Genomic DNA, 12,805 nt, shown 5'->3' with positions numbered 1-12,805 from the left:
AAGTTCAAAAGCAATGCATGTTCATTGTAGTCAATTTGGAAGAAATTGGAAAGCACTAAAGTAGGATTTCCAGATAAAATTGGGGAGTCGAATTAAATTGGAATTTCAGATACATAACGAATAATTGTTTTGCATTTTTATTTACTAAATCAGGCAACTTTACACTAAAGAAAAAGAAAGCTCGTCGGTACCACCACCAGCCGCAAATAATCCTCTTAATATTTTGGTGCATGCTTCTGTAACATATACCTAAAGCGATTTAAATCGTATTGTACTCTTTTCTCACCTTCTCTTTCCACTTAATCTGTAGTTAACATTTTTTTCTGGTCAAATATCTTTAGCACAGTGCATTTCCGCACTCTATGCGCATAGGAATCCCCCTGGAGATCTTGTTTAAAATGCAGATTTTGATTCTGGAGGTCTGGGGTGGGTGCAAGATTCTGCATTTCTAACAAGCTCTTTCTTAGGTGATGTCAATGCTCCGAGTCAGTGGACCAACACTTCCAGTAGCAAGACCTTAGAGGCTGGACAACACCTGTTTACACTGGCCTCATAGTATTCTACCCTGAAATTCCAATCATCTCTTTACGCCCTATTATCGGCTACCTCAAGTGTGTGAGATCAATTAGGCAGCTTTGGAAAAAGAACACAGGGGGTATCGTGAGAGGTCACGTAGACCCCCAAACGTCAGGCACCCTTTACAGTCAGAACTGTGCTCTACACTTGTCTCAGGGGCGTTCCTCCTCCCATCGCCTAGTCACCCGTCCGCGTCTCAGGACTCAATTTCCCTGCGTGCCTTGCCCACAAAGTCCGCCCCGCCGCTGCCGCCGCAAAATCCCGGAGTGGATTTTGGGAAGGGGCGCGCGAGCGGCGCACTGGGCATGCGTGAGCGCGTCCCGGGCCCGGCAGGTCGAGGGTTCAGGTAGTGCGCCGTGGCGCCGCCTGCGACCGGCAGCTTGGTCGCCGCACTTGGGGGGCTTCGGCTGCCCCTCGGATCCACGTAGGGCTCGAGCCCGCGCCTCCTTGTGAACAGCGTGCCTGGCTTCGCAGCACGGGCTCACCGGCTGACTGGGCTTCTCGCGCCGAGGCCGCCGCAGTGACCCCGCCCCCGGGCCGAGGATGTGAGGCGGACCGGGCGTCCCCACACCGGGCCCGGGCGCCGGGAGTGGGCGTCTGGGCCGCGCCGGGTGATGGCCCTGCTGCCGGTGCTCCTCGTCTCCTGGGGTCTGGGGCAGTGAGGGGGCCGGCGGGCGTGGGCCAAGTGGCCGCGGGCGCCATGGAGGGGGTGCTGTACAAGTGGACCAACTATTTGAGCGGTGAGTGGCCGCGCCGGGCCAGGGGCGCGCTGGGGGCCGGTCCTTTGTCTGTGCTGCGGGAGGGCGGTGTCTGGACTCGTCCGGGGCGGGGGTCACGGCCCTTTCCTGAGGCCAGCGTGGACCGGGAGTATTTCCCAAAGCAGTTCTCTCACGGGACCGTGTCACCCTGCTGGAGGACACGGCCCTCTCTTGGGATTGAGTAAGAGCTGTGGCTGCCCTTTCGCTTCAAGGAAGGCTACAAAGACTGAGATTTGGGATGACTTGATAGGCACGGTGCTCTCATGGCAGCGGGAGGAAAGCGCAGACGTCCCGCCGTGGGGTCCTCTGGGAATCTCTTGAATTTTGGCGAAGGAACCGGACTCCCTTGGCTCGCAGCTAGGTTGGAAGGTTTCAAAAGAATGCCAGCAGTAACCTGGAATTCCACAGGGGAAAGATCCTTTATCAAAGTCCTCAGTGCAAACATTTTCCCTTTGTCACCTTCTGAGTGATCTGCGTGCACACCAAGGTGTCAGAGTCCCAACTCCACAGTTTGAAAGCTCTGCACAAGGTTTTTATATTTTCTCGTTGAGCATTTCCTTTTGTTTTACAGACTCTGAAATTACCGTTAAATGAATGCAAATATTTGCAACTTTCTTGCCGTGCCTTACAGATTGGCTTTAAAATAGTACCCGCCCTTTTTGCTAGTTTGTGGAGGTAAAAGCTTCATATCTTGAGAAGGTTGTAACTATTCTACAGCTGTGAAAATTATTCAGAACGATCATTCTTTTCATGTATGCAACTAGTATTTAAAAAAAGCCTACTATATGCTGGAAACTGTGCTAGCCAATTTTTTTGGAAGTAAACTTTTTATCAGAAAATAGATTAGGTCTTTAAAATTTTAAAGGCAGTGTGTTTGAAAGCAGAAATGTTCCCAGTATCCCTTAGAGTGGGTGAGAGACGTTTTTCTTTCTTTTGTGGGATGATTTTTAAAAGGTTGTAGTATGGTAATGCGCCGGGTGTTTTAAGAATGGGTGTGTGTGGGAGGATCAGTTGGCATAGTAACTTCGAGGAGGTCACACATAGCACAGCCAAAGGTGCCCCTGTTGAGCGTACCCAGAATCTCTTCCCTTTGCCTAGTATAATTAGCAGTGAGTTCGCCTGTTTATTTTTTTCTGTAATCATTAGTAGAGACTAAATGAGAAGAGGTTTTTCTTGTTTGCTTCAAGGATCTTCCGTGATGTCCGCAATTAGATTAGATGACAGTAACTCAAAGCTAGGCTTTGGTTTGGTGGATGCCAGAGGCTGATCAGCACTGCTAACCTAAGGGGAGGAGGCTTGACCTGGCAATTTTCCTCTTGAGGTCTCTTTAAGCTCTCAGATGCATATACTTCAGTAAAATTTAGTTGCTGGTCCTTCAATCCTTTCCATTCATTACACACACTTTTTACCTTTTTTTCTTTCATCTTCGACACTCTTCTTTTTTTCCCATTCTTCCCCACCCCCAACTTTTTTTGTTGTTCTGTGGGGTTCCCCCCCGCTTTTCCTTCTCCTTTCTATATGGAAAGTTTAGTCTCTTGATACAGTAACTATTTCCTGGTAGTGAAATGCTTTTGCTGTTATTGTTGCTGACTGTCCTTGTGTATCCTTCAATAAAGCAGAACTCTCTAGAAGGATCTTTTGGAATCTTTGTCTTGTGATTCCTATCTGTTCCTAAAAAGAGTCTACTTTTTTCTTCCCAAAGTAAGAGAACTGCTGTGAGTGGTGCTAGGGTGGAAACCCTGAAGAAGAGGGCACTGGAGCCATTGCCAAAGACAGCTTTACATGATGCTGCTTGTTCCCTTAACCCATGTGCCCCGTCCTTGTAGGCATACTGTTCATAGAAGCCCATCACGCCACTGGGTACTTTTCCAGATACACTTAGAATGATGGTTCGGCATATTCTCTCCTTTTAGGAGATAAATTGACTTGGGAAAGAAATGATAATAGCCTACGAGGATCACATGCATTCTTGTTTCCTCCGCTCTCCACTTTTCTACTTGGTCTTCCAAGATGAGCATGTTGTGTTAGTGACAAGTTACTTTTTCTTTTTCTGAAGCTTGTTTTAAAAAGTAACTTTTTTTTTCTTGTAGGTTTACACATGGTAACTTTAAAATACATATAATCCCAATCCAAGTTTTTGTTCATTCTGAATTTTTCTCCAAAGGTAGTATATAACCCATGCCTCTGTTTGTGTGGTTTGTGTATTTGTCATGCTGACAGCTTGATATGGGATGCCTTGTGTCAAATTTGAGTGAAGTTAGGAAATCAGTTTATCACTTGGTCTTTTGAATCCTTAGGGGATGTTGTTAATTTCATTCAACATCTACTGTGCTAGGCACAGGGGAAGGAATGTTGAACAAAGCCAGTGCCCTTCTTGAGCCTACAGTCTGGTGGGGGAAGAAAGATATTTATTGGATAAGTGGTTAGAACCATGTTTCATTGTGTGTGGTTGGTTGGGGAGGAGGGAGGGCAAAGAGGCTAGTGCAGGTGGTTAGAGAAAGCTGCTTTGAGGAAAAGTTTAAGCAGAGTCTGAAGGATAAATCAAGCTGTTAATAGTTCGGTGGAGAGGCCAAGGCAGAGGTGTAGTTAGAGGAAGTAAAGAACTTTTCAGGCACAGGGAATGCCAGTGTCAAGGCCCCAAAGCAGAAGAGAGAGGTGAGTTTGAGGAAAGGAAAGAGGACCCGTCTGGCTGAGAGCTGAGGAGAGTGAGGCTCCAACAAAGATGCAGGGGTGTGCAGGAGGCCAGATATTTCAGGGCCTCATAGGCTGGTTTAAACACTGTGATGTGATTGTGTGTGTGCATGTGGGTACATGCATGCATGCATCTATGAAAGAAAGAGAAGTGATGAGATTGTTTAAAAGCTTACTCTGGCTTTAGTGTAGCATAGAATGTTTTCTGGTTACATCTTTGTATCCTGCTGCATTTATTGTACTTCACTAAATACTACGTATTATTATTTTGTGAGCTTCTTTTGCCTCTTGAATTTTAAATTGATAGGTATTCATTACTGAAAGTTAGAACTCATCAAGCCCTGATAATAGCATCTGAGGTTTACATGAGTGTATTTCTAGAATGCAGAAAGAGAAAAGAAGTCTCTTTCTTTAAATGCTAAGCATATTCAGGTATTCTATCCTCCTTCAATGAAATATTTTTTAAAAAAAAGTTTACGTGTATTTTCTCTTACAGTCTGGTGCCATCCTGCCTTTTGGACATTCCGGGATTTAGTGCCAGTACCTTTCTTCAGATGTTAGAAGGTTAAACTTGGGATGAAAAGAGAGTGAATTAAAAACATGTTAAGATTCCCACATTGTATGAGATATGCTTCTAAAGAAGCACTGTGTTTGTTAATTTGTGTCTTTCAAGACCTACAAGTTAGTCAAGGAGTATCATACATGCAGGGGTACACATTAATGCTCTAGAACACTGGTTGAGGAGTCAAAGAGACCTGAAGCCTGGCAAACAGCCCTGTTACTGCCAACTGCAGGGTCACTTTAGCATTCTGAGCCTTAGTGTCTTCCTCCATGAAAATAATGGGATTTACCAGTTTATAATTATAAGAACAGTTAAAAATTTATTAGTACTTACAATGTGCCAAGCACTTTTCTAAACATTTTACATAGATTAACTCAGTCTTTGCAACAATTTCAGAAAACAGTTGCCTTTATTATGCCCATTTTCCAGATGAAGACACTGAGGTATAGAGACACGGATTTGCTGAAGGTCACACAGCCACTTATTAAGTGGCTTCAGAGTCAGTGCTCCATTAGACAATACTTTTAAAGGTCCTTCTTGCTTGATCATTATGTAATTCTAGCTGATTCATAATGTACCTATATTTAAAGTATGTTGACCTAGAATAGCAGACTCTATTTCGGGAGTGGGAAGTGGAGAGGAATTCAGGAGTGAAGAAAGCTTTGACGCCCAATGTTGTGCATATGTTTTGCCACAAGGAAATTTCCTAACCTGTACTTTCTACTTTGTAGTTTTAGGTCCTTTTCCTGCCCACTCAGCTGATAGGAGGGCTGCTGTCGTGAATTCTAGCCAGCCGCAGGCTGCTTGCGCCTCTCCAGCAGATTAAGGCTCAGGCACATTGCATTACTGCATTCTGAAAATAACAAAAGCCTGCATCATACTGGCCAGGTGGTCTTCATTAAGGATGTGCTATAATTTTGTTCCCCCTCAGGTGGAGGAAGGTGACTCTTGCCCTATATACTAGTGCTGTGTAAACAGTACCAGGAAGACATCTGGAATATGAGGATTCCTGGTTTCTCAACCACTGGTCAACCCTTTTTGTTGTTAACATTTTAACATCTTTATGGAGTTAATTCATAAACCATAAAATTCATCCATTTAAAATGTACAAGTCAGTGATTTTAGTATATATAAAAAGTGTAACTATTACCATGATCAATTTTAGAACATTTTCATTATCCCAGAAAGAAACCCGTACCCATTAGCAGTCACTCCTACACCTGCCCTTCGCTGTTGGCAATCACGAATCTGTCTGCACAGATTTGCCTCTTCTAGGCAGTTTATATAATTGGAATTATATAATATGTGGTCTTTTGTGGCTAGCTTCTTTTCCATAGCATAATGTTTTTTTTGGATAGCATGTATCAGAACTTCATTCCTTTTTATTACCAAATAATATTTCATTGTATGTGTATATCATGTTTTATTTATCCATTATCAGTTGAAGAACATTTGGATTGGGCTGTTCTTCTTGTTTTTGTTTTTGTTAATTATTATGAAATAACACTGCTGTGAACAGTCATGTACAAGTTTTTGTATAGACATGATTTCATTTCTCTTGGATATCTATAATACCTAGGAGTGGAATTGCTGGAGTCATATGATAACTATTTAATAATTTGGGAGACTACCAAATAGTTTTCCGTAGTGACTACACCATTTTACATTCTCATCAGTAATCAAAGAAGTTTCTGTCTTCACATTCTCATCAACCTCATTATTGTCTTAGTATAGCTATCCTAGTGGATGTGAAATGGTGTCTCATGGTTTTGATTTATATTTCTCTGACTTGATGTTGATTATCTTTTTATATGCTGATTATCCATTTGTATATCTAGTTTGGAAAAATGTCTGCATTTTTTGCCCATTTGTTTGGGTTTTTTTTCATTATAGAGTTGTAAGAGTTTTTTCTTTTTTGGAGATAGAGTCTTACTCTGTCACCCAGGCTGGAGTGCAAATTTTATTTGCAAATTGTGGTTCCTCGTGGATTCTTTCTCATATAATTATTGGCCATTGCTGTCTCTTCCATTGTGAAGTGTCTGTTCAAATCTTTAACCCATTTTTAAAAGTTAATTGTTTTTATTACTGAGTTGTGAGAGCTCTTTATATATTCTTATTTATTTATTTCGAGACAGTTTCGCTCTGTCACCCAGGTTGGAGTGCAGTGGCGCAATCTCGGCTCACTGCAGCCTTCGCCTCCCGGGTTCAAGCAATTCTCTGCCTCAGCCTCCCAAGTAGCTGGGATTACAGGTGCCTGCCACCATGTCCGGCTAATTTTTTTTTTTTTTTGTATTTTTAGTAGAGACGAGGTTTCACTATGTTGGCCAGGCTGGTCTTGAACTCCTGACCTCGTGATCCACCCTTCTTGGCCTCCCAAAGTGCTGGAATCCCAGGCATGAGCCACCTCACCCAGCTATATATTCTTAACTAAAAGTCCATTGTAGACCGGGCATGGTGGCTCACACCTGTAATGGTGTGGGAAGCTGAGTTGGGCAGATCGCTTGAGGCCAGGAGTTTGAGACCAGCCTGGCCAACATGGTGAAGCCCAGTCTAATAAAAATACCAAAATTAGCTGGGCGTGGTGGCACACGCGTGTAATCCCAGCTACTTGGGAGGCTGAGGCAGCAGAATTGTTTGAACCCAGAAGGTGGAGGTTGCAGTGAGCTAAGAGGTTGCAGTGAGCCAAGATCACACCTGTGTTCCAGCCTGGGCAACAGAACGAGACTCTATTGCAGATAGATAGATAGATAGATAGATAGATAGATAGATAGATAGATAGATAGATACTCTGTCTCAGATGGATAGATGGATGACAGAGCAAGACTGTCGCAAATAGATAGTGTAAGACTCTGTCTCAGGTAGATAGGATAGGATAGGATTAGATAGATAGATAGATAGATAGATAGATAGATAGATAGATAGATAGATAGATAGATAGATAGATAGATAGATATAAGAGAAATAATGCCCAGAGGAATTAAGTAGTGTCCTCAAGATGACATACCTGGATGTTATGAGTCTGAACTTAAACCATGGTTTCCTCACTCCATTGTCTTGAGTTAAGGTGCTGGTAAGACATATGAGAAGCAGTGTGCAGAACAAATAAATATTTAGTTTGGTAGCTCAAAGCACACAGGAGAGGTGACCTACATCTTCTAGCAGAAGGTTTTAAAGATAATTTGATATAATGTATTGTAATTATAGTTGGTCTTCTCACCATCTACATGGTAGACTCCTAACTAATCTGTCACTCCTTGAAGCTGGGATCTTTTCTCTAAATCTCCAAACCTGACACATTATAACTCCTCAGAAAATGCTTTGTGAATTAATTAATGGTAAATTAAGAAGCCTATAATTTAGCTAATGCTTGATTAACTGTTACAATGAGGAGTGTTTCTTCTTTCTTCCGTCCTGCCCAGCTACAACAGAACTCTTACTGACTGACCTGGCAGAGGAACCCAAGGCTTTGCTGTCCACATCCCTGTCTGGAACTCCCCTAGAGAAGCTGAGGTTGGGGAGGGCTCTAATGGGATGAGGTATGGCTGAACGCTCAGGTTGGACATTAGAAAACACCAAGGCTATGGAGGTCAGGGGTAGTAAATGAATAGCTCTGCTTTGCTTCAATTTAAAATGGTAGATTATTTCACTATTAACATCTCTATATAGCATACGTAATATATGATAATATACATGGGTTATGAACATAGAAACCGTAATTTATAATGAATAAATTGTCTTGACTCAACATTTCAGATTGTCAATCCTATCAAGACATTAATTTCACTTTTTTTCTTGGCATTAGTTACTTTCTCTTTTTTTATTTAAAAAAATTTGTTTGGAAACAGGGTCTTGCTATGTTGCCCAAGCTGGTCTTGAACTCCTGGCCTCAACTGATCCTTCTGCCCCATGAGCCACCGTACCTGGCAGTTACTATCTCTTGAATCAGATTCTGAGAAAGATGGGAGTTTTCTGTTACTTTGTGTTAGGATAGGTTTTGAAAGCTGAGAGAGACTTCTAGGCATCATCTAAACTCCAGCTGAAATTTTGTAGAAAAGGAAACTAAAGCTGAAAGAAGTTAAGGGACTTAACCTTTTCTTTCTCCCATTCTGTTCTCCCTTTATTATGGTCACTAATTTTTCCTCTTATTGTTAATGAAAAAGCACCTTTTGTTCACTTTTTTTCTTTACTTTTGGCTAACTTTTCTAGAAAGAGTTTAAATAGTCCTTTTTCATTTTTTTTTTTTTTTGCATTTCTACACACAACTGTAGTTCTTACGGGATTTTTTTTTTTTTTTTAATCTTCAACTTTAAGTTCAGGGGTACATGTGCAGGTTTGTTACATAGATAAATGTGTGCCATGGTTGTTTGCTGTACAGATCATCCCATCATCTAGTTATTAAGCCCAGCATTCATTAATTTTTCCTGATCCTCTCCCTCTCCCAACCCCTCTTAAGGATTTTTAAAATTCACAATATGTTAATTTTTAAATTGTTTTTCCTGTTAAACAGTAAGATTATGAACTTCCGCTTTCCCAGAACACCTTAATTTTTAAGGCAAAAGTTCTGAAGGAACTGTGGTAGACTGAAAGGCAGAATGATATACTCTAGCATGAGGCTAACTAGTAGGCATTCTACTAGTTGTTTAGAGTCATTATCGGGCCAAGATGTAATAAGCCCATTGTAATTATTACAATAAACTGAACAAAATACAACAATAGAATATTGCATTTTTTTCACATGCACATGGAACATTCACCAAGATAGACCATATTCTGAGCTATAATAGTAAACCTTGCCAAAACTTGTCAAAAGAATGTTCTGTGTCTTTAATAGAAGTAAACTACAGACCCGGCGCGGTGGCTCACGCCTGTAATCCCAGCACTTTGGGAGGCCGAGACGGGCGGATCACGAGGTCAGGAGATCGAGACCATCCTGGCTAACACGGTGAAACCCCGTCTCTACTAAAAATACAAAAAAATTAGCCGGGCGTGGTGGCGGGCGCCTGTAGTCCCAGCTACTCGGGAGGCTGAGGCAGGAGAATGGTGTGAACCCGGGAGGCGGAGCTTGCAGTGAGCCGAGATCGTGCCACTGCACTCCAACCTGGGCATCTGAGCAAGACTCCGTCTCAAAAAAAAAAAAAAGAAGTAAACTACAAATTAATAACAGATGTAGAGAATCCTCTGAAATATTAGGAAATTAAACAGTACACTTCAAAGTAGCCTGTGGGTCAAAGAGAAGGTCTCCAAGAAAATTGCGAAATAATTTGAACTTAAAATGAAAGCACAACAGTGGTTGGCCAAGGGTAAAGGGAGAGGGGAAGGCTTGATCACAAAGGAGTAATACAAGGGAATTTTGGGGACAATTTTGGTAGAATGGAATTTTCTGTATCTTGATTATTGCGGTGGTTATTAAAGGACTATGCATTTATCAAAACTCAGAATTGTTCGCCAAATAATGAATTTTATTTTATGTAATTCTTAAAACTTTTAAGTGTCTATTTAATGGAGTACAGTTTTTCATAGTGATGTATTTGGATGAGGCACTTGTCACAAGGCTGCTGCCAGAAGAATGAAGCGAAGCTACAGTACTTTCTAGTCAGAAGTGGGTATGACTCATAAGTAATTACTTTTGGTTTGGATCTTTTAAGGGAATAGGAACATCTCCATTTAGAAATTTTGACTTAAAAACGGTGGTTGCTGTTGGGAAATTTAAAAAGGAAATTTTAGTGTAAAGTTAACATGAGGTATGCCAGTTTAAATCCAAATATAAATGCATTTTTTGAAGAAAATTATGCTCATTGAAAACATATTGTTCAACATTAATTGAACTGAAAAGCCTTTTGGCTAAGATTTTTTTAAAGTAAATTTTACACAGTTGTTTGTCCGTTAAGTATAGAAAGGCACTGCACTATGTGAGAAAAGAATAAGCTGGTAGCAGTTTTGGAATAGTGATTTTTAAATCTTTAATTTCTTTGAACAATGTTTTGTAGTTTTCAGTGTTTTACACTTATTTTAAAAAATTTATTGTTGGTCAGCTGTGGTCCTCATGCCTGTAATCCCAGCACTTTGGGAGGCCAAGGTGGGTGGATCACCTGAGGTCAGGAGTTTGAGACCAGCCTGGCCAATATGGTGAAAGCCCGTCTCTACTCAAAATACAAAAATTAGCCGAGTGTGGTGGTGGGCACCTGTAATCCCAGCTACTCGGGAGGCTAAGGCAGGAGAATCGCTTGAACTCGGGAGGCGGAGGTGGCAGTGAGCCCAGGTCACGCCATTGTACTCCAGCCTGGGCAACAAGAGTGAAACTCTGTCTCAAAGTAAACTAAAATAAAATAAGGTTTTTTCTTAAGTAGTTTATTCTTTTTGATGTTATTTTAAATGGATTTGTTTTCTAACTTTCATTTTCAGACTGTTCATTGCAACTGTACAGAGATACAATTTTAATTGTATGTTAGTCTTATATCCTATTTCCTTGCTGAACTTAATTTATTCTAGTAGTTTTTTTTACTGGCTTCCTTGCATTTTGTTTTTGTTTAAGCCCGTCTGTGATTAGAGCTGGGTTTGCTTCTTCCTTTCCAATCTAGATGTCTTTTATTTCACTTATTGACTAATTGCCCTGGCTAAAAGCTTTAGTACAATGTTGGCTAAAAGTGGTAAAAACAAACATCCTTGTCTTGTTTCCAATCTTTGAATGGAAGCATCCTGTTTTTCACCTTATACACATTAACTATGGGTTTTTTGTAGATGTCTTTATCAGGTTGAAGTTCTCTTCTAAGTTTGTTAGGTATTTTTATTATGAAAGGGTGTTAGATTTTTGTCAAGTGCTTTTTGTACGTTTTGTGAGATGATCATGTTTAGAGCTTTTGTGTTTGCAGAAAGACCCAGTTCATGCAGGCTTAAAGTAAAAAGGGATGTTTATTGGTTCATTTAATAGAAAAGTCTAGGGGGTGTCTTACCTTCAGGAATGATGTGGGCTGATCAGGGGGTTCAAACAATGTCATCCAGATTTTCTCCCTTCTCCTTCTGTCCCTCAAATCCTTCCAGTCCCATTCCCTTTGTGTGTGAATCATGTTTAGGTCCTATGTGATGGCAAACTGCTGCAGGCAGCTGCAGGCTAACTTTCTTAAGACCAGAGAGAAAAGAAATAGTCCTCATTTCTTTATGCCTTTGCCCAGTCCCAGCAAAAGTCCCAGAATTGTCTCCAGTTGGGCCACTTGCCCATTCTGGATATCATTGAGGATAGGGGATGTGAAGCTTCATTTAGGCCTAAATCACATACCTACCCTGGAGCTGGTCACCCCCACCCAAACCCCATGGATGGAGTGTGGAGAAGGGAGTTTTCATCCGTGGAAAAGTACTAGGTAGATGCTGGATTGCCAAAAATTAAATGTCAAGTATACTTTCTGTAGTGAAACAATCCAGGATAACACAAAGTGTATGAAATTGGTATTTAAATACTCTTTTTTAACCCCCTACCCCATCCCTGGCAATGATAGCTAATATGAGCTAAAACTCTCCCCTGCTCGTTGAAGTTTCATGTGTAATCCTTCCAAGAGGGAATTTGGGTGATACCACATTGCATCTCTAATAGAGGATGGCATAAAAGAGGGTGGAGATTGGATAGGAAGATAGTCTAGTGGTCATCTAAGGGAGCAGGGAGTAGTTCAGACCAACAGTTTTCATCTGCCTTTTAGTTCCCTTGACTGATCATTTCTGAGATAACTGCAGATTAATTTAAAATAGAAACTGGATTAATGGTCTCTTTTTCATCCATGCCTGTTTTCTCTACAATTCATCATTCCTGGGCCGTATCCCAGTTTCCCAGCAGTGGACATTATGAAAGAGCAGTATGTCCTGGTGCTAATCTGAACTCTCTCCATCACTCTGCATTTAAATTTTGTCTAACAGGAATGAGATTTCTCTGGTCTCTTAATGTGCCTTTTGAAACTGCAAGAATTTTGTGCTTTAAGAAAAGTTTTTCTTGGTCACAGTTTGTGTAGTTACAAAGGACAGAATAAAATTGCCATATATTGAATATCCCTTGTATAATTATAACCTCCCCTAGATAAATACAGAACCTGTTATAAGGAAGGTAATGTTTCAGTTGCTATCATAATTTACCAGCTACCTTTTTTTTTTTTTTTTTTTTTTTTGAGACAACAGCTCACTCTGTCACCCAGGCTGGAGTGCAGTGGCGTGATCATAACTTACTGTAGTCTCGAAC

The 12,805-nt window shown here is 41.2% G+C and overlaps 1 protein-coding gene across 3 annotated transcripts in view; it reads left to right on the top strand.

The window, feature by feature from the left end:
- Positions 1–875: 875 nt before the first annotated feature.
- Positions 876–12,805, top strand: part of PLEKHA8 (pleckstrin homology domain containing, family A (phosphoinositide binding specific) member 8) — an 89,880-nt gene continuing 77,950 nt past the window's right edge. For all 3 annotated transcript variants that reach the window (XM_011972220.1, XM_011972221.1, XM_011972219.1), the window contains exon 1: positions 876–1,316. In XM_011972220.1, the coding sequence (XP_011827610.1) occupies positions 1,277–1,316 (40 nt within the window). In that variant the 5' untranslated portion in view covers positions 876–1,276. The remainder of the gene's footprint in view (positions 1,317–12,805) is intronic.

Source organism: Mandrillus leucophaeus, unplaced genomic scaffold (genome assembly GCF_000951045.1).
Source record: "Mandrillus leucophaeus isolate KB7577 unplaced genomic scaffold, Mleu.le_1.0 Scaffold128, whole genome shotgun sequence".
NCBI classification, from domain to species: Eukaryota; Metazoa; Chordata; class Mammalia; order Primates; family Cercopithecidae; genus Mandrillus; species Mandrillus leucophaeus.
The sequence above is the reverse complement of the archived record's forward strand: the minus strand, read 5'-3'. Positions and strand labels throughout refer to the sequence as shown.